The sequence below is a fragment of the Heliangelus exortis genome, chromosome Z (genome assembly GCF_036169615.1).
Source record: "Heliangelus exortis chromosome Z, bHelExo1.hap1, whole genome shotgun sequence".
In the NCBI taxonomy this organism is placed as follows: domain Eukaryota; kingdom Metazoa; phylum Chordata; class Aves; order Apodiformes; family Trochilidae; genus Heliangelus; species Heliangelus exortis.
Window position 1 is genome coordinate 25,691,745 of NC_092454.1, and position 21,758 is coordinate 25,713,502.

The window sequence follows — 21,758 nt, forward strand, 5'->3', positions numbered from 1 at the left end:
TTGTGGCATGGATGTTTGGTGTAAGGCAACATAAGCCTCACAGCTGTCTTGAATGCAGTGTCCCCAGAAATCCCCTATGAGGCAATACAAGTGTTTGAAATACCCAGTTAGTCTTGCAAAGGCAAAACTGTGTATAGATGGAAGTCAACACACAGGACACAAAAATTAACACATATTTATGTGTTATGAGCTGTGCAAATATTCTTGGCAGACATGAAAAACATTAAGTACACACTCAGAAGCAGAAAAAGCTCTTGGTTTAATCTAATAATGACAAAAACATGGTGCTGACAGTAAGCAGACTGTATTTATACCAGCCTCATAGTACATAACAACTAAGGAGAAGCACAATAAAACAGCAACAGCAGAAAAAAAGAAAGAAATTGAAAGAGGTATAGAAAGGAAGTATGAAGACTATACTGAAAGAGGTACACCAAGTATGAAAACTACACTGAAAGGTGAAGAAAGCTGTACTGGTAATTATTTTTTTGTTAAAGAAATAAAATTTTTCTAGTAATGCCCAAGTTAAGAGTACTATTGGCATGCCTCAAAGACTGTTTCAGCTTGCCAAAGCCTGAGTACATTTTACAGGTGAAAAATAAAGTGGAAACATCACTGGACCAACCCACTCTCAAAAGTCTACATTCTCCAGCTGCCCAGTTGTTTGCAGGAATATTCTGCTTTCTCACACCATGCATAAAAGTTCAACAAATACATACAGAATCTTCCAATATATTTGGAAACGCCTATCCTCTATTTCACACGAACTGCAAAGTTTATTAATTAGCATAATACTGGCTTGTCTCATAGATTTTACTGTGTTAAAAAAGCTTTAAGTGTAAACTGTGTATTTAAACTGTCTCTTCTGCTATTTTAAACCCACAAACAACTTACATGTGGTCCATTGTTTCAAAGCTAGCCTTGAATTTAACAATGGTTTTAGTTATTAACCACACCACTGCAGAAACATAATTCAGTCAAAAACAGGCTGGTGAATAATGTTATGGCATTTGTTAAGACAAGGAAGCACTGAAATTAACATAATTCCCTCTTCTTTTTCCACTGCTAGCTGCACAGCATGACTGACAGCTTCAGCAGCTTATTGCGTTGTCTTCTTTCTCATCTTTTTTTTTCTCATCTATTGTAGGCACGCTGCTGGTTCTAGTGGTTAAAGCTGACATTTCAACAAACACAGCTAAAAAACAAAAAACAATCAAAAGGGAGAGAATACTTAGTATTAAGTGTACAAGTTTTTTCACAAACTACAGTGAAAAGACTGTAGTGTAACAACACATTATATATAGATAGCTTTTAATTTATTATAAAAATAGCAAGTGATGCATGAAATAACTACCTCTATTACATTACTTGACATGCTCAGTTGAGTTTTTTCCTGCCAAAGATACACGGTCCCAAAGCTGTAGCAATTGCTCTCCAACTTGTGGTTCCAGCTCCTAGAGATCAGCAGGATATTAGAGAAATTATTTGCATTGCTACTACTGAACATACAGAAACCATAAAAATATAAATAATAAATGTATAGATGAAAGAGATACAAAATTATAAAATTATTAGATTAAGTTACTTCTGATTGCTTTCAGTCTTTCTGAAAGAGCTTGCTCCTTTTGATATTGAGATGCATTGGAAATCTATGCACAGGAAGGTTTTTTCATTAGGGCTGAAGAGGAGAAAAAATCTTTCATAAGAAACCCTGCCTTATATGTTTGGAGGTCTTTTCATTCATAGTAAGATGTCAAGAATTCTGAAGAATTCTGAATGAGCACACCACCACCATAAACAAGAACATACACACCATATATTTTGTATCTTCCACAGGCCACTTATTAACTGAAGATTATGATTCTACAAATCTTTTAATCTGAATTCATTCAGGTGTGGTGGAGGATGCGGAAAGGCAGGTCACAGGTAACACAGTGGCCATTGGTGGAATTACAGGCATCAATATAAAGCAAGTTTTTTTAAGATTGTCAAGACTCTTTAGGTCTGAAAACCCACTTCCATCAGAAGCACTGTTAACCCCAACACATGCTGCCTTTCTTTCCTCATTTTTACAGACTGCTGCATTTTTCATTCTAACACCTGCAGAGTTTTCTGCCACACAGAACTTTTGTGCCAATACTCTTTCAGATTTTTGTAGCTCCATTTCACTTTAACAGACTGGAGAACTTTTCTAACCTTTATTCTACCTGAAGTAGGAAGACTGCCTTCAGTCTTTACAGCAAAGTTATTTGGGTAGGACAGGCTATGTCAGAGAGCAAATCTGAACCAAAAGGAAAAGAATCTCCAGAATCAAAATGACAAATTCCAAAAAGCTTCAATTTTTTGAAGGACCCACCTACAGATTTCTTTTTAAATCCCTATTAAGCAAGAAACTGCTTTGATTTTATCAAAAAGCCTGCATTACCTCAACAGCAGTTTATTAGCAGAATGTACAAAGTCCATCAATGAGCTATTATTCAGATTAGTAGAGATATTAAAATTGCTGAGATAAGTATCAATATAGCTAATATCAAATATTAGCTATAAATAATATAATATATAATATATTATTATATTATAAAATATATAAATTATAATATAATATAAATATAAAATAATAATATAATAATATATAATAGCTAAACCAGCTAATAAACAATACACAACTATAAGGAGTAAAGATTACTTTAGAAGTGAACATTACCTGGCCATCTCTGCTTATTTGTACTTTCTTATTGTCATTCCAAGGATTTAGCAAATGGTGTGCAAACTGAAAGGGAATGCTTTCTTTTCGGATCCACTCCACCTTAAATACACCTCCAAAACCAGCAGAACCCCAGTCTTGACTTTTTTCACACCCTATCTCTGAAGCCATTCTAGCAAAACCCTGGAGCAAAAATTGAAATATGAAAGGGAAGACATAACTGGAGCATTATCTGCTTACATTGGAATTAAATGACTGTACTTCATAAGAAACTTTGAAATTAGTTTCAAAGTCATTCACACACTCTGCCTCATGATGCTGAATCTTCTAAAATGTCCACACCTATAAAGTACCTGTTGTTTTTCCATTTCAAACATCTCTCAATCTGTCACAACTGCCACTGTATTGCAACAGAGGTTGGAAAAGATGTTGTAAACACATTATTTAAAGAATAAGTAATCAAGATGAATGTCCTAGTCCACAGAATTTAAAGATTCTAGATGTTCTTCAAATAAAGTAATCAAAATTCCTTTTACTTCCTTCTTCAACTAAGCAGGAAGAAATTCCAAGTATTCAAAGATAATATTAAAAAACCCCAAATGCAAGATTACTTCTGACTTTAAGGACAGCCCTATGCACCCACACACCAAAGAAAGAAAATAAAAAGAACCCCCCACACACACAGCTTACCAACTATTCAGGCAAATTTATGCCAGTCACAACTCAGGAGTCCAAGTGATGCAGTACACTACCTAAGTTACAACACACACTCTTGTGGTTACACATTCAGTCCCAGATATCTCAAGTTAAACTTAACAAAGTTTAACAACAAATAACAAAAGGAACACATGAAAAATAAAAGTAAAGAGATACTTGATACAAGAGAATAGTAACAGGAATGTCCACCTCACGCTACCATGAGCATCCAGTGCATTGTCAAAACTGAAAGGGCAAAGCAATCACCTACACTCCTGACTTCAGCACATCTTCCCCTCCCAGCTCCCTTGCCTAAGAGCACCAACACTACACCACGTGTTTAGTATCAACCAGCATGTTGAAAATTGCTTTCGAATACTACACCTGCATTTGCCAAATCATATGTACATCTCACAGTAATCCTGCAGAGACACTACCAAGACTGCTATATTTGGCCTGGTTCATTAGATTTTAAGTTTAGCTGACTTTCATGAATAATTTACATATAAAAAAGTAAGTTGGACTTTGTTTACCTGGAACAACTGAGTTCAGCCCACTCTACAAAAAAACAGCTAACATGCAGTTCTCTTGACCTAAAACTGGCTACAGATTTGTCAGCAGATGGTTGACAAATACTTTGCTAGACCTCAATTCAAGACACAGCTCTGGAAGAATCATCACCATGACTTTCTGTCTCCCTAACTTTCAGAAACTATAATTCAGGCAAAACAGATTTTAATTAAAAAATTTGTAAAGATGACATCTCCTGAGTTTAGAAAGCTGTGACTGTATTTCTTATGCAGAGAAAAGAATAGCAATCCCCTGCTTTGTTTAGATTTTTCTTTTCATTGCTTTAAAAGGTTTATATTGGGTATACACTTTATACTGACTCAAGCTTTTTGAAGGCAATTCAGTCTTAGCATTTAAGAGACAAACTAAGTTAGCTAAGAGAGGATAATTCAGAGGGGAGTGAAGTACTCTTTCCTCAGCAACCTGATATATTTACTCACTACTCTACTTATTAGAAGGTCAGAAGTAATAAGCAAAATACCACATATTACAGGCATTTGCTCTGGTCTCCTAAATCATCAACCATAGCCAATACTTAGTATTAACTAAAGACTCACCTGGAAGTGTCCAGACCCTTGAACAGAAAATATTAAGTAAACCATGCTGCTCTCCCAAAAGGCTCTGTTTAGTTTTCTTTCATTACTTGGTGTAGTAGACCATATACCCTTCTGCTGGGAAATATCTATGTTTTGCAAGTTGCAGCTTTTCATTATAAAGTACCGAACTGGCATATTTGGTCTTGGTGAAGGAGATTTAGAACCCTGGAAAAAATAGTTACAATAAAATGAACCGGGCTTCAGTTCTGAAGCTCTAACATACATGAAGAAAGTCAGAAATCCCTTGACTACACTCCGCTTTTCCTCCCTCCCCAGATTTTACAAGAATCATACAATCTACCAGATAGCATTGTCTGAACTGGTTTTAAAATGTATTTCACATCTACGTTACATTTTTTAAGCACTTTCCAAAATAATAATTCATGAGAGGCAGCAAACAAGTACTGCAGTCTAGTGATTAATTACAATTCTTTGAAGCCTGACACACCTTCAGATGACAAAAAAAATTATCATTCTAGACTGCAGCCTAAAGCACAGTGCTCACATTTTCAACTACAAGAAATGTGTTTTCTCCCTTTTACACTAGCTGAATCTTAAAGTGAAATACTTATAAGAAATTGTTCATTTCTCCAATGAGTCTGTGCCTAGAGAACAATGGGTTTTCTTCTCAGTGATCTGTTCAGTGTTACTGCAGTTTACCATTCAAGTACATAGGGAGAATTATGCCAATAACCTCATTTATCATGTGTGTTTTGTTAAAACAACCATCATAAAAAAGCAAGCAGTCATGATAAGACAAATAAAACAAAACTTAGAGAACCAGTGTCAATGTATGCTATTACAGAAACAGAGGCAGGCAGAATCCAATGAATTCAGAAATGCATGTACTGTATACAGGAATTTAGGAAAAAAGAAACAGGCTGCAACTTCACTGCTCATCATACGCAACAAAAAAATATTCCTCTATTTTCTACTTTAGATAGCTTTACCTCAGCAGTCTGCAAAGAGTAGTATTTTTACTGTACTAAATTAGTGTAGCAAGGAAGTTTAGTCTAGATTTTGAGTTCCAGAAAGAAGTACCATGTAGCTGTTAAAAACAAAAATCCACATTAGGTTCCTAATTTATCAATCTAATACCTGATAGCTGCTGAAAGGTATTAGCAAATTTATTTTTGAAATCCTATTAATTTTGAAGAGTGGGATAATTTGTTTGTGAGAGCTCTACCTTTCCAGATACTGGAGAAGTTGGACTAGCACAAGGGCTAGGATAGCTACTGCTGTCTGTAGACTTCACTGATGATTGATCTGACCTGTCATCTGAACTTCGTTTGGAACGCAAAATGTTTTTGTCTTTGTACTTCTTTGGCTGGCGAAATGCAGGAGGTGTAGATTTCATTAAAACCCTAAAAAGTAAAAGTAGATAAAGAGGTCACACAAAAATTTCTATCTGCGTATCAGCCTGCTGAATGACTATAAACATTACAGTAATTCCAAAACATACTAAACATTAACAAATGTTAATGAAAAAAATACTGGTCACGCGTTGCGTTTGAATGCTACAGCTAAAGCTCTTTTGCTTCTTCGTCCTCTAGGTCACAATTAATGGACAGTATTCCTGATTGCTCTCTCTCAAACAGCAGGCACACATATGAGTTAGTGTGGAGGAAGACCACAAAGATGATCAGAGTGCTGGAGCATCTCTGCTGTGAAGAAAGGCAGAGAGAGTTGGAGTTGCTCAGCCTAGAGACCTTAGAGTGGCCTTCTAGTGCCTGAAGGGGAGGCTGCAGAAAAGCTGTGACTTTTTATTTCCAACAGAAATTCATGTGATGCTTTTATAGCTAAATAAACTACAGCCTACAGTCTCTAGATAAAAAACAACAACTTACTTTTCAGTGTTAGAGGAGTCATCAGAGAATTCTGTTTCTGCTGCAGTTTTTCTATTGTTAGTTGACCTCCACGTAGATACTAAAGGAAGTTCTTCAGAAGTCATAGGTCTTGGCCTCTGACCAATTCCTGAAGGCTGCTGCAAACCTGCAGACTGTTCCTCGGTAGTTAAAACAGCCACAATTGCTCTTACAGTTGCTTCATCAACTTGAGACCACGGTTTAGAGGGAGCTCGCATACGACGCAGAAATAAGCTATGCCACTTCTGTCTGAGTTGTAACAGCAAGCCAGCAGCCTGTATGGGATTTCAATTCTGTTAAATACTAATAAAAAACTGAGCAGACAGGTAAGGGTAGCTTAATTCTTTCCCGCCCATGCATGATCTGGCATTCTGAAATGAATACGGTACCAAACTGAAAGACAAGACAACAGTGCTGGGGAGACAGAAAAAAACCTCATACTTAAACTTACCCTTTCTTTCCTCAGATGCAAGATCATTTTTAATACATTTATTTTGCTTGGTTGTGCACAAAACTAATACTGTACACCCCCAGGATATTTTTTTTGTTTTTTTAAAAAATACTGTGTATTTTCATGCTTTCATGCCCCACCTCTCAATTCAGTATGTATTCATGGACTTTTCATTTGTACTTGAGAGAAAAAGAGCTCTAAGTGGTATACTTCTCTCACAGACTGCTGTTTAAATCACATGACTGAATTCAGAATACTATAGTTAAATTAGCACTTCATCAGAAACCCTTCCAGGTTTTCAAAAATTACACTTTTGAAAATCCTTACAAGAGACAGTATTATCAGATCCGGTAAATCCAATTTCATAACCCATAAACTACTCCACAGACAGAACTCCTCAATGACCTTACGACTTCCATCTTCAAAAAAGGTTTCTTTTTTCTCCTTTTTCTAAAATCTGACAGCAACTTCCTTTCAGCAACTCCAACTTCAAGTGCTCTAATTTGGTCCCACTTTGATCCTCTCAGAGAAGGAAATACACAATATGCCATTATGACTCTTCACTCAACTGCTGCTCATATTTTGGATAAATGCAGTTAATGCTAAAACCTGATGTGTCCTGGGAGCAGTGCCATTAGGGTAGAGAGCACCAGGTAGGTAGGATAGGTGGCCAGAACTGAGCTGAAGGGCCACTATGCAGCCACTGCCACCTGCAGCTTGCCATCTTCTGCAGCAATTGCTTCAATTCTGGCAGTTTCAACAGAATCTGCTACCTTAATGGCAATGTACCAAACCTCCAAGGTGGAGGGTACAAAACATCAGCTTACCCAAAAAACATTTGAAGCAAATCCAAGAGGAGCTGTACTGCTGAAGGTTTCCTGCTTCCTGGTGTGACACTGAGGATACCCACACCACAACACAGGATGGAGGATGAGAACTCTCACTGTGGGTTACGGAACTACTTGGGTTTTTATTTTTGCTTATAGGTATGGAAACTAAGAGTAATGGATTATATGTTATGAAACCTTCTGAACTGAAGGTGAGGAAGTGAATTCAGGTGACAAGCTAGTCTGGGCAAAAGGGGATTTAGCCTGCTTGTTCGATGCATTGAAATAAATTGTGAGATAAAGTTTAAATCACAGAGCATGTTGTCCTGTAAACCTCAGAGATCCCAACAGACCATGATAGCAATTCTTACAGAATATTCTTGGTTACCCAAGTGATTCAGAACTCTTTTTAAGAGGATATGACATAAATAGCCTTATGTAAGAAATAAGTTTTGAAGAGATACATTACTTCAGGATCCAGTTTGAGATGGAGCCATTCATCCAGCTTTAGTAGCGCCAACTTAGGAGTTGTCTTCTCTTCCATCTCACTATCACTATCATCATTAGATACCCCATCCCCTGAATTAAATATAAAAGGTGGATTAGCATTTCTGTATTCTTTCCACTTACACACAGAAAAAGTGAAAACTACCGCATTACCTTTTAAATTTTATGTCTGAATTTAAACATTTGTAAAACTATTTTTTATTCTCTGCAAACACACCTCTATGAGAAGCCTTTGCTTCATTTAGCAAAACTAAAGTATCCAAACATGCTAAAAGCTCTGCTTTGCAAGTACCTGAAATGAAGTGCCCTGGCTCACTCATGTACCTTCATCAATATCAGTAATCTATTATTATAACTTTTGCCTTTTTACAAAAATACATATTGATCTGTGCATTATTTTCTAGTAAAGTAGTAATTTCAAAGATCCATTAAAACCTATATATACATAGGGCTGTTAAGTAGGATTTTAATTTTTTTTTTACTGCAATTCAATCAGCATAAACTTTATTTTAAGGGTAATAGTTTAAGTGCAAGACAAGAGAGCTTCAAAAGTAACATGACAAAACAATCAGTTTGATACAACTGATTTCTAGGTAACTATAAGCAGAACAATTTTTTTTTGCTTCTATTGCTACAGCATTTTAAAAAACTCTGATATTTCAGTATATTCTCTGTTACATCTAGTATATAGTATAGTTAATTGTCAATCAAATTTATCAGTACAAAATAATTATACAATGCATTTTTCATCTGGAAGCAACATGAGTATCTGCCATATTGATAGATTCTAAACTATTATTCAGTTTGAATAACCTGGTTCAAAGTATCACATAAACTAGTCTGTAGAAAAAAATACACATATCACACTTTTCAGCATTAATACTGTCATTAGGGATTTTCTTTGATTATTTTATTTCATTAATTATGTTGTAAGTTCCGAGACTTCCATGTAAGTGCCATTTATGAATACAAATCTATAATGATTCAGCAAACTGAGACATTTATTATAGAATCCATAAACTATTCTATGAGAGCTACAGGAACTATAGCTCTGTGGTTTTAAGAATTAGCCAATACACATTCATATTTTTGAAAAATATGCCTTCTGTATCACACACTAGAATGTACCAATGGAAAGATTCCAAATACAGAACTCCACTATACCTCCAAAGTATGAAGGTTCTTGCAAAGCATTACTTGGTAATCTTGCAGGTCCACAAAAGAGTGACACAGTGACAGGTGTTACAACAGAACAGCATCTGATATTTGCTATCCTGTGAGCTCTCATCATTTCATCATATATAAGCCAGTCTGTAGGAAGTGCCTGAACGGCTGCAGCTTGCCCATTTGCTGGAGGAATCTGTGCAAGAGCAAGGAAAACTAAGTTATTTCACCATCTATTTGCAGTTAAAATAAAATGTTAACATATTTCTTACTTGATAGATATAACAGATTCGTAAATATTTGTATACACATAAACTATGCACACAAATAGAAAAGCAAGAGAGAATTAAACCGGGTTTGCAAATTATCCTATCACATTCAGACAAAATATTCTCCTTTAGAAAAGGATCTAAAAAAAACAATAATCGGTTTCAGAGCAGAACTCCTTCCTGCATAATCCCCACTATGAACAGGGATTGTTGCATGTTTAAAACAGTTTCATAACCAAGTTTTCTTTTTTCACAATTCTGTTTTGTTCCATTTAGAAGGACTAATTAAAGTAAGTTTTGACAACCAGTGCTGGAAAAATAAACTAATTCTGTTTTTTAATTTTATCAGCCACCTGGAAAAAATATTTCCTAAATATTTCTAAAATGCTTCACAGAATATAAGACAGTAGCATATATAATACAGTATTTTGTGTGATCCATAAATTCAAAGTGATTTTACCTTTTTACACTGAGGCTGACTAAGAACAGAGGTAGGATGAAATCGTACTTTCTTCTCCTTTGGTCCAGTCAAAACCAGGTTTTCTCTGTCCACATGCACTAGATTGGGATACATCCCAGCCACTAAAGCAGCTTTAACTACAGCCCAATTTTCAGAGTTAGTATTAACATCTCTAATATCAGCTCCTCCCCTGGCTCTAACAAAACCTGAAGAAAAAAAATGACAAAAATGTGTTACCTTTGCTTGTATTTATGATCTACTTTTTGCTTCTCAAAAGGAATTTAAAAAAACAACTAAATAAACTACACATTTGTCACGTTTTTTACCACTGATAACCTTAACCAAGGAGAAACAATTATACTGAAATCATCCCTGATAAGTGGTTTTATATTGGTATAGAATATAATTACTTGTTACAACACAGACACATCCTATGGAAATAGTTTGTTAGAATGTAAAAGTACAAGGAAACATCTCATGCTGAAAGCCAACTGCATGTGGAAAAATCAGGGCACTTTCAGTCATATTTTCTGTTACCCAGTCAAACTTCTTCACTCTAGCAGCTACGTGACAAGAATGCATGTGTACCTGTTTCAAATTAAAGAAGGGAAATTACACAAGAGAACACTATTCTTGCAACCATTTCTATACACCTGCATTACGCATACACTTGACTCCAAAACTGTTTTAGAATTTTTTCCAGGTTACTTACCTGAGGCTCTAAGCTGACCAAGCAACTGTGTTCTCATTCCTACAATAATTTCCATTGTGGCTTGAGAAAGGAAGTTCTTCTCACAGAAGACCCTCTCCCAGCCTTCACTGCGTGCCTTCTGCCACGCCTGTAAAAAATATTTGTTTATATTTGTCTATCAATTTAAAATTTTTAAATGTACATTTTTTTAAAAATTACATTTATGGCAACAAAACCAAGGCAAAAAAACATTCTGAAAGAAAGGAAACATATCAAACCATACTGATTTTTTTCTGGTTAAATACTCGATTCTCTTTAAACATATCCTAGATTATTATGATGATCATTATGTTAAATTATTATGAGATATTTATATTAAGTTATTATAAAGGTCCTTATGTTAAGATTATTATTTTAAGTTATCAGTGTAGCAGGACATGAAGTAGCACCTTGTTACACCATTCAGAATTTAACCAAGCTTGAAAATACAAACAAAAACATGAAAGAAAGTGTTCCATTACAGATTTTTTTAGTCCAATTTACAGGAAAGCCACTAGGCAATAAAAAGTTTCTTCTTGAAGGACCTAATCATCGTCCATTATTCTACATCCAACTTGATCAGTACATCAGCTGCTTTGATACGTGATCTACTGTGATTAATACTCCCTCTGAAGACAAAAGAGTACCTGGAAAGCCCTGAGAAGTGCCATGTGGTCACTAGATGCTCCTGCAGTAAAACGCTTTCTACACAGCATGGCTGCACGCTTTTGAGATGCAAGTGTAGGTAGGACAAAAGGGTCTCTATATGCAAGAGTGCAAGCAATAGTAAGAATAGGATCCAGGCACTTCAAAACAACAGCACACAGCACCATTTTACCAAGGTGTGGCTCAACTGGCAGCTCAGTGAGATGATAACCAAGTTCAGTGAGATCCTCCCAAGGGTCCATTGCATCTATTGTCTGTATAAAAAAAAAAAAAAAAAAAAAAAAAGGTGGCGCAGGAAGATAAATTGCAGGTGGATAAATTTACGTACAAAATTTACATTAAAACCAGAAAGGATGTGAATACTGGCGATTAACTAGACTTGCTCCCAAACTCTCAGAAAGTATGGCAAACTCTTAACAGTTTGAGACAAGATGACAAGATTTTTAAGCACTCTATTCCCTTAACATGGTTAAAATACATAAACGCACACAAAATAAAAATAGGCAATATGCAAACACTCAAAACGTCCTTAAGTTCCTAAACAATAGTCTCAATACAAACACAAGTCAGCAGGGTATGTTGCCACACCACAAACATAGAACCAAACACACTTCCATCTAAAGATACTCCTCTACTGACCTTGAGCATTTGCACAGCATTTCTCACAATTAAAGCTGGTGGAGGATCAGGAGCTTTCATAAGAAAGTCAACAATTGGACAGTTATCTGGAGCCAGAAGTTTAGTGTGTAAACAAAGCTCCTGCAAGTTAAAAAACCAAAAGATTCGTTAAAATTACAGGGGAAAAAACCAAACAACAATCACTTTTTTGGAATAAGTAGTATGGTTTGATGATAATATATTTTTTTTAAGTTATGATTTATAACTGAACGTGCACCTGAAGTGGCATTCTTAGAAGTTCCGGAGTCTGAAATTCCAGCATATTCTGAAATCTGAGCTTGCTGAACAGACGAAAACAGACTCCAGGCTGACAGCGTCCAGCTCTTGAAAATAAAATATGGCAAATATTTGAAAATTATAGTTTCTTTTTCTAAAAAGAAACTAACAAATAGAACCCAAAGCCAATACACACACAAACACTTAAAACAGAAATGTAGAAGCATAAGAGAAAGAGATAGAAAAAAAAATTACCTATCTTAAAAAAAGGATTTTTTTTCTCTAACTTAAAATCAGTGCAAATCTCAACTGCCCTTTACCATAAAGAATGTAAGTTGTAAACTTCATTTCTTCCTCCACACATTCCCCAAACAGGTACAAAGTACAACAAACAAAGGTACTCTTAGGTAAAAAGTAGAATGACAACTAAAAAACTTGTGAGTGAGAGACACCTACAGAAAATGCCGACATTCATGCTCTAACTCTTGAAAGCTAATGACAGGATCATATCACATGGGGATTTGTTGCAACATACCCTCTTAGTCCTCAGTCAGTGTTGGAAAGAATATGATAATGGTCATGAATAGTTTAGAAATGACAAATTCAGAATCACTCCTCAATGTCTCCTCTAACTTAAGTATGAAGGGGCATCTATTAATAACTAACGATAGACAGCCCTCTGCCCACAGGTAAGCTGTGAAACATCTTATTGGACTTAGTGGCTGCTGGTGCAATATGGAAGATAGACGAAGGAGAGCAAGTTTATAGGTGGTAAACAACTCAGACCTAATATAAGCCTTGGGAAATTTCTGAATGTCACTTTTCCACAACTTGGGAAATTACTCCAAGGAAATTCATGCTGATCTGACTTCTGCAGAGAATTAGCACTGTCCACAACCCAACACAATGCTGGACCAGGCTAGTAACATCACCCAGTGAGACTACTATTACATTGTACACTTAATCCTTAACATACAGGACAGTGGATGCCTCAAAAATAAAATTAAATACGAAAAAAAATAAAATAAAATATGAAGCTTTTATTTACCTGCCTTTTCTCTGGATAGCACTGGCTTTTGAAATCCACACCATTTTTAGCATTGTAACACAACTGAGTGCATCAAAAGACTTCTATAAAAGCAAAGAACATAAAGAGTGAGTAGCATACATGAAACAAAAGTCACTAACAATTTAGATCATCAACAAAAATTCTCTAACAAAAAATAAGTAAAAATTAAGTAATAATAAGCACCACCAGCCTGCTGCACAAGGGTATGTTCTCATGCACTTATTTTCAAGTGAATTGCTAATGGCTACCTAACTGGTAATTTAACTAATTGCTAGGTAATTTTAAGTCAATTAAAGACATGTATTGTGCTTTGTGGTATCAAACACTAAGCAAAAATAGGTTATTCTGTAAAGTTTACCACTTTGTCTCACTTAGAAATTACATCCTTATTTTCCTACATTTGATTCACAATTATGATAGTATTATCATAAGCACTTAAAAAGTTAGTATGCATTTCTCCTGTGAAATCTGATTTTATTTTCTAAGCTACATACCAGGTCTTAAACTGCTTCATTATGTTATCCCACTTTTCTATAACAAAATAGTAGGATATGGGCATTCAACACCCCAGAAACTATTATTAAAAATCTAATGGATTTGGGCTAGATACAATAGTACAAAGGCAACTCCAAGTGTTCTGGTAGTCTCAGGAAGATGGCAGTCTAAACTGATGATTTTGTTTTCAAAACCAAATAGAAATACTAAATTAAAAAACTATTAAAATGGATATAGCAATAAATCAACCTGCAACCACTTCTACAGTGTTTTACAACAGCTATTTACAGTATTTTTCATAAAATAAATGGACGACAAAACTTGGTTTTTTGCTTGACATGCACTAGCTTTCAGCCTACTATAAGAAAAATTCATTTCTCCAAAATGTATGTCTTATGTATTTTAAAATAATGCTAGAAAAGTTTACTTCCCAAAGATGGTTTAAGCCTTTCATACCTCTTTCATCTTTCCTGAGTCAATAACAAATACAACATCATTGACTGTTATGCTGGTTTCTGCAATATTAGTAGAAAGAATCTGGAAGTAAAAAACAAACAAACAAACAAACAGAAAACATTACAGTAACTGTAAAAGCAAAGTCAAAATAGAGCAATATAGTATCTGACAAAGACATTTGACACTCACTATTTTGCGGACACCAGAAGGTGGACTTTTAAGCACCTTCTTCTGATCCAAAGTCTGCATATTTGAATGAAGCATGAAAACTTGATATCTAATGAAAGACAAAAAGCACAGTTGAAATATCTTTAAAAGAAACCATTTAAAAAAAACAAAACAAAAAACAAAACAAAAAACAAACCTGTAGAAACCAGGGGCCTCACCTGTGGACATTATCAGCAAATCTCTTGTCATCAAAAAGAATACGGTCCCTCAGGCTAACTATCTCATCATATCCAGGAAGAAATATTAAAACTGCTCCTAAAAAAAGAAAAAAAATCATTTTGCAGAATGAAGAAAAAGTTCACCTCAATATCTATTAGTATTACACACATTAGCACTTGGAAGGATCTACCTTTTCAATATTATTGTAAAAAAACTCACAATTCATCAGAAGCTGAATCCACTGCAATTTATTGGGAGTGTGTGTATATACCTACCAGGCTCACAATTATGACAGATGTTATAAAGTAAGTGCATAATCAAGTCCAGATCCACTTTTTCATCATCAAAACTGTGATGATAAGCTTTCAGAAGTTCTCTGTCTTCTGCACTAAGGTCACTACCACTTGTTTGGACCAGGGAACTTTCATCCAGATTTCCAGATTCCACTGAAGCACTAGAATACACAATACATAGGCCAGAGTCAACACTGGCTGCTTCAGGTTTGCACTGAGCCATCAGTTCAAATTTAGATGAAGATCAACAAGACTACTCATCTCAAATTTCAATTTTAAACTGTAGCAAAACAGCATCTCCACAATACTATTACTACTGATTTAAGTATTAAAAGCAAAACATGCAATTTCAGTTTTTAGCATTAACTTTACTGTACTTCATTGAAACACAATCATAAGCAAATTTGACAGAACTCAGAGTATAAAGACACCATTTGGTTATCTCTTAAAGGAAAAACATTTAAAATAAATGTATATTCCAAAAAACTTGCCTAGCACAACAGTAAACAGCTACTTCGCTAACAGAAACTACATAGAGACAAAATGTAATAATACAGGTCTCTACAAAACTAACTACATTGTGGTAACTCTAGGTTAATGAAAAATAATTCTCCAATGACCCTACATACATGTTACTCATATAAGGTTTTTTTAATACAACTATCATGTATTAACTAACAATATACCAATAAAAATACACAAAAGATGTGTTTCTCAAATACATCTGAAATTAATACGGTACATGGTACAAAACGGGCATTCCTCTGCATCTTTATTTAATTTACTATAATCACATCCTGTCTAGATATATAATCATTATAGGAATGTCCATACCAAGATAATAAACTCTAATTATATAAAAAGAAGTTCTACACCCCTAGATCAGTACCCTAGCAGATGTGCAAACATAATGAATATGAAACTGCATACAAACTTTTTTCTTTAGAAACTATGTTTTTGAAATATTCCTATATTCAATTATTGTTAATTAGACCAGACTGTAAACCATAAAAATCTAAAACCTGTTCTAATTAGAAGACAAAACAAAATAATAATTTCCCTTCATGTTATACAACTGATTCTACAGAGAAGTTACAGGTTACCTGTACGACTCCAACAGGTCAACAACCTCTGTCTGTCCAAAGCGCTTAGCCCAGTCCAAAGCCTTCCTGAAACGGTAGCACAAAAATATTAATTTCTCACTCCAAATGACACAGATGAGCAGCACATTCAGTGAGGAGGCAGCTAACACCGCACTTCTGTATGGATTTCTGCATTACTGTTAAATCAGTGCAGTAATTCTTTATTTATACATGAAATCATGCAGAAAGAAATGAACCACTGCTTTAAAAACCACACACCAGTGTAAAGAGATGAGCCATGTCTTTCTGCATTACCCTTTACTAGCACCTTTAAACCAACTTGAGAAGTCATAGCCAAGTCATTTTTCTCAAAAATATATGAAAACACTGGGCTTTTTGATGTCTTACAGATGCTGAACGCCTCCCAATGCAGTTCACTCCCTGTTCTTTCTAAACTGCATTCTTTCCCAAGGTTTTCGAGTGCCAGAGCCCTGAAATCCTAATTCTTACCTTCCCATACTATACCTACTCTAGTTCCCCATCACAAAAATCTGAAATTCTACCAATTTACAGATATTTTTATATGCTACCACATATTTACAGAGATCTTTACACCTGTTATATACTATATTAAAATCTGTTAGGGGCTACTATCTTAAAATAAGAGTTTCAAACACTCTGACTCTAATTCAATCAACTCAGCGAAAATTATTCCAATTTTTCTACAAAGCAGTGTTTGACTCACTGAAACCAAGAGTGTATATCCCATATTTTAGACTGTGTGTTAAGAATTTAATTTAGAACTTACAAAAAAAGATGTAATAAACAGAAAGTAGAAACATTTCAGACTATCAAAACTGCTTACAGCAGTAACATCTGTAACATCTAAACTAATCTGCCTTCTCAATTGTATATTAACAAATCTATCGTCCAGTTTATCTGTTTATTATTACCAGCCATTGGAGGATTTACAGTGGATACTTGCTCCCATGCTGATCAGTTGCTCTACTTGACTAAGAAAGCCTCTCCCTGAAGCAATCATTAGTGCAGTTACGCTGGTTTCACTGTGCCTGTAATCAACTGAGAAGTACAAATCAGCAAAACCAATACAAACGATGTGAAGTTTTCATCTAAACGTGGTAAGAATGACTTTCAAAATACAGCCCAAAGAGGATTTATTTTCTCACTTCACCCCACTAGACAGTTCACGGGAATTTAACACTATGTGAGAAACCCAACACCTGAAATTAGACAAAGTAGCCACTGAAATTCAAGTAATTTTGTGGCTTTTTTTCATAATGATAAACTTACCACTGACATTTTCAGTTAAAATGAGATGGAACACTTGAGCAAAGGAATCAATATCTTTATGCAACCAGATGTCAGAAAGACAAGAATCCATTTCTTTTATTAACCATGGTTCAAGGCAATTCGAATCTTTTTCGGTCTGAATTAAAAAACAGTATTAAAAAGATTAATCTTTTCAAAGAGTTGTCTTTACTTTTATATACTAGACACTAAGAATTTGAACAGTGAGTTTTCCAAGTAATAACAAAAATATAGCGTTCAGATATCAATTAAAGCATTTATTGTATCATATGCACACACTTCAAGCTATGGCAGTGTAGCCATTTGGTCTAAACAGAAGTTACGCACAACCATCATAATCGAAAACCACACTTTAGCTAGAGTAATTCAGGCTAATAAAAAAAATTATGTTTTTAAACATATTAATTACCCTTCTAGAAACCCAGTACTATCTTCAGACAACAGTTCTTAAATGAGCAGTGATAGTACAGTGCAGATTCAGCCATTGCTTCTAACAAAATGGAAAACTTACCAGTTGATTAAATACTGCATCACCACCATCATCCAACAGATTATACTCCTCAGTTGCATTTGGGACAGATCTTTCTCTCTGAGATTCCAGTTTGCTACTACCTTCTTGAGCAGAACACCACTCAGTAAGAGTGCTTTGCTGTTTTTCTTCTAGAAGGAATAATTTATTTCCAAAAAAAAGTTTTACAGTCAGCTTAATTATCTAGTTTTAACTTTGCCTTAACTTTGCAATCTACAGTGATCTGAGCTAAGCATCACGGTTAAGACTGGGCATTATGGTTTTGGCTTGGGCTTTTTTTTTAATACACAATAGGATCATTACTTTGAACTGTCAGGAAAACTTTTCCAATAATATTTCTACTTAATCAACTGAAGAACAACTATATTAACTTCAAACATGTACATGCTTCTGGACTATGTACATTAAATATATACAGCTCTGAGGAATGAAGTGAAAAAATGTTACTAAGAGGAACAACTTCTAAGCATGATGTGCAAAATCCTGAGCTCTTTAATGGCTGAACTTTATTTTGCACCCAAAGGACAGCGCATAGTATCTTCTGCTTCTATGGTCAAAGGCCCTAATCATATTCAATTTACTATATAATAATTAGGAAAAAAATGTAACATTTTTCAACAGCAAAAAAATCCAACCCCTGAAATAAAGTGATTTTTTTTTTTTATGTTACAAAACCTGACTTAATTCTGTAAACACTGCAAACTTAAAGACACTTGGTGTCATGTAATCATATTTCATTTAGCATTTTGGCTCTGAAATTCTCAGAGAATCATCCCATTCAGTTGTTCAACCCATCAATCAATGAGTCTTATTGCCAATCCTAATTAAGAAGTCCACCAACCTCGCTGCTTCTCTTTTCTGTACTTTACCATCTCTTTGTTTGTATACCCAGTGTTTCGTAAAATGTCCTCCAAAAACATCTCTTTAACTTCGAAAGGCCTTCCTTGTACTGAAAGTATAAATAATGAATATTAGCTAGTCCCTATCATAATTTATTGTCTTAATTTTTAAGATGCGTTTTTGTAGACACAAAAGGTAAATTAAACATTATGAGAGCCTGACTCTATCAATTATTGCTAGAATTAGGAATTCTAGGAATTATTAGTCCTGTAAGACTATAATTACTAAAGTTTATTGTCTTAAGATTAATGGGCCACAAAACATTTCAAAAGGGAAATGTCAGCCTCATTTCTCATTAACCTCTTCAATTCTATTAAGTGTAACAGCAGATGTTGAAAAGTTTTACAGTTAATTGCAATTTTATCAAAAAGAGAAAGAAAACAGACATTTTTGTTTAAGGTTATAAAAAATAATTCACTTTCAAAGATCCCCAATTCTAAAATTGATACAGCTTTAGTGAAAGATCCCACAAGCAGACTGCCCCCTTTGTCTTAAACTGCTTTTTTCATAAGAAGTATATAAGGTTATGGAACTTCTCTCCATTTCCGCAATCACTTCCACCACATTTGGCTTTCTTTACCAAATTCTTTCTGATAAATAAGACATTCCATATGGTCTTTATCTCCTAATAATTTACCCAGATTTCTTTTTCAATATCACTAGGCTTACTAGACCACATTTATGGACATAAAAGAATTTTCATAGGAAGAATTAAAATATCTAGATTTTGCTGTCTGGTCCCTCAGGTGTGTTTGATTCACCTGGGACTTCTTCCAGAAAGAACCACACTACAAATCAAATGGTTTCAGAAGCTGTCATGGAGGAAGTCTCCCATCACTGACTTCTGTGTACTACAGGAACCCACAACTTCAAAATGCTGGTTGGGATTTTGTCAGCTAAATTGGTGAAGGAGTATCAAACCTTCTTTATGACACTAACACACAAAGTAACTACATGCTCTTCTTAGGCTACTTAAATTCTCTCTGAAGTAGGTGCGAACAGTTAAGAAACACCAAAAAAAGAGCAACCATTGCTGCAATGCTCAATGCATTTATCACGTTCCCTTAGTCAGAATGGTCTGCTACAATTTACTAACTTCTCTAAGTTGTAGGGCAGGTATATTCAGATTTAAGAGTTTACATAAATACTTACTGTGTATTACTGGGCAACTTCCAAAATACCTAATAAAGAGATTTGCATCTAGAGCAGCACTAGAAATAATTAATTTTAAATTAGTCTGTTTTTGCAACACATCTCTCAGTTTTATTAACAAGAAGTCACTGAACCTATCCCTCTCATGTACTTCATCCTATAACAAAGGAAAAAAAAAAAAAAACAACCAACAGATAATGTCACAGATGTAGGATTATAACTTTTCACAAATACAAACTTTTAAGAAAACTAAAATATACAATTTGCTGGTATATGACAGACACATTCAAATGTGTAAGCCTAATTTAAGTAAGGTTCTTTTTAAGATACACCCAAAGGTCCATTTAAGGTATTTAAAAAAATGTTATCAAGACATCAGAGCCAACTGCACTGGTAATGCACAATCCACATATACCTTAATTTCAGAGGTTAAAGCGAACTGGTTTTTTTCTAATTCTTATATTTGAATCTCACTTTCAAGATGACACAAACCACTAATCTTACAAATATTAATAAACTGGTGAACATTTAAAAATTATGATAATACATGATCAAAGAAAAACTTTTAATTGCTTATAGCCATTTAGTCATGCAGAGAGTTTATACATGACTGGTAAACCACCTTTGTTGGTGTGTTCTTCTGTTTTATTTTATATGATAAACTTACAAAGCAGGGACACAAATACAATGGTTTTAAGCTGAAGTCAAGAATCTATAAATCATTCTCACACTTTTTCCGTTTTCCTGAAATTATCTAAAATTTTTCTGTCTTAAGCAGTGGAGAACATAATCTTGCAATAAACTTCATCAAACTCCACACTGGAATATTGACATCATCATGTGATCATCATCACTTGAATAATTTGCTGAAAATTAGACAACTCGGTAACTTGAGAACATTTGGGCAAACACATGGACTGTAAACCTAGTACTGCTAAAACAAGGACATTATACAAGAAATTCTGACAAGCATCAAATCACATCTACAGAAGCCTCCCTAAGGCTTTTCTGCTTTCTAACAGGACTTCTGGAAAAAAAGATGCGTCCTCCACAACTGCATCATTATTCAAAAATGAATTATTTGCATGGACCTAGAATAAGATACTTTTGCAAAGAAAAAAAATTAAAATGAACACGCTATAATAAAAATTCAGTAAGTCTTTAACATTAAGATTCTAACCAAACTGTAACACCTTAAATGCTCAGTAAATTAATTACAAAACTAGGATCTCATTTTCCAATTAATGAGTAACATGTACTGCTCCATCTTACATGAAATATAACAGGATTCTTACCACAATAACATGTGTCACTGTTGATAAAGTGCTGTCTCCTGCCATTAGCGTGCGAAGTAGTATGCCATTAGTGCAAAATGTTAAAAGTGTCTTTGGAGAAACCCTATTGAAAAGTTCATAAAGATATTTCAGTTTTTTGCACCATTTGAATGCTGCCTGCTTTCCACTACTTACGGAAAAGCAAAGGATTGAGCAGCTACTCACCAGAGGTTTAATTAGATTACAGTATTCATGCACACTATTTGGTTTTAAACTGCCTATTCCCAGAGAGTTCCTAAGGAATCTTTGTGCCCCAAAACTTCACACAATGGATTAATTAACAAAGTAAGATTCAAATACATTTAAATACACAAGAAGTGAAACCAAAACTCA

General features: G+C 34.7%; 1 protein-coding gene across 3 annotated transcripts in view; it reads right to left on the reverse strand.

The window, feature by feature from the left end:
- Positions 1 to 238: 238 nt before the first annotated feature.
- YTHDC2 (YTH N6-methyladenosine RNA binding protein C2) overlaps positions 239 to 21,758 on the reverse strand; it is a 30,414-nt gene continuing 8,894 nt past the window's right edge. The window contains exons 6-30 of one of the 3 annotated variants that reach the window (XM_071731955.1): positions 21,387 to 21,489; positions 20,092 to 20,248; positions 18,881 to 18,988; positions 18,022 to 18,170; positions 17,493 to 17,628; positions 17,135 to 17,261; positions 16,203 to 16,268; positions 15,082 to 15,260; positions 14,806 to 14,902; positions 14,609 to 14,696; positions 14,420 to 14,500; positions 13,448 to 13,530; positions 12,401 to 12,506; positions 12,145 to 12,264; positions 11,487 to 11,759; positions 10,822 to 10,948; positions 10,110 to 10,315; positions 9,381 to 9,576; positions 8,179 to 8,288; positions 6,414 to 6,706; positions 5,753 to 5,930; positions 4,528 to 4,731; positions 2,705 to 2,887; positions 1,355 to 1,454; positions 239 to 1,195 (exon numbers count right to left, since the gene is read on the reverse strand). In XM_071731955.1, coding sequence (XP_071588056.1) covers positions 1,365 to 1,454; positions 2,705 to 2,887; positions 4,528 to 4,731; positions 5,753 to 5,930; positions 6,414 to 6,706; positions 8,179 to 8,288; positions 9,381 to 9,576; positions 10,110 to 10,315; positions 10,822 to 10,948; positions 11,487 to 11,759; positions 12,145 to 12,264; positions 12,401 to 12,506; positions 13,448 to 13,530; positions 14,420 to 14,500; positions 14,609 to 14,696; positions 14,806 to 14,902; positions 15,082 to 15,260; positions 16,203 to 16,268; positions 17,135 to 17,261; positions 17,493 to 17,628; positions 18,022 to 18,170; positions 18,881 to 18,988; positions 20,092 to 20,248; positions 21,387 to 21,489 — 3,460 coding nt within the window. In that variant the 3' untranslated portion in view covers positions 239 to 1,195; positions 1,355 to 1,364. The remainder of the gene's footprint in view (positions 1,196 to 1,354; positions 1,455 to 2,704; positions 2,888 to 4,527; positions 4,732 to 5,752; positions 5,931 to 6,413; positions 6,707 to 8,178; positions 8,289 to 9,380; positions 9,577 to 10,109; positions 10,316 to 10,821; positions 10,949 to 11,486; positions 11,760 to 12,144; positions 12,265 to 12,400; positions 12,507 to 13,447; positions 13,531 to 14,419; positions 14,501 to 14,608; positions 14,697 to 14,805; positions 14,903 to 15,081; positions 15,261 to 16,202; positions 16,269 to 17,134; positions 17,262 to 17,492; positions 17,629 to 18,021; positions 18,171 to 18,880; positions 18,989 to 20,091; positions 20,249 to 21,386; positions 21,490 to 21,758) is intronic. The other 2 variants (XM_071731954.1, XM_071731956.1) reach the window with 2 other exon arrangements.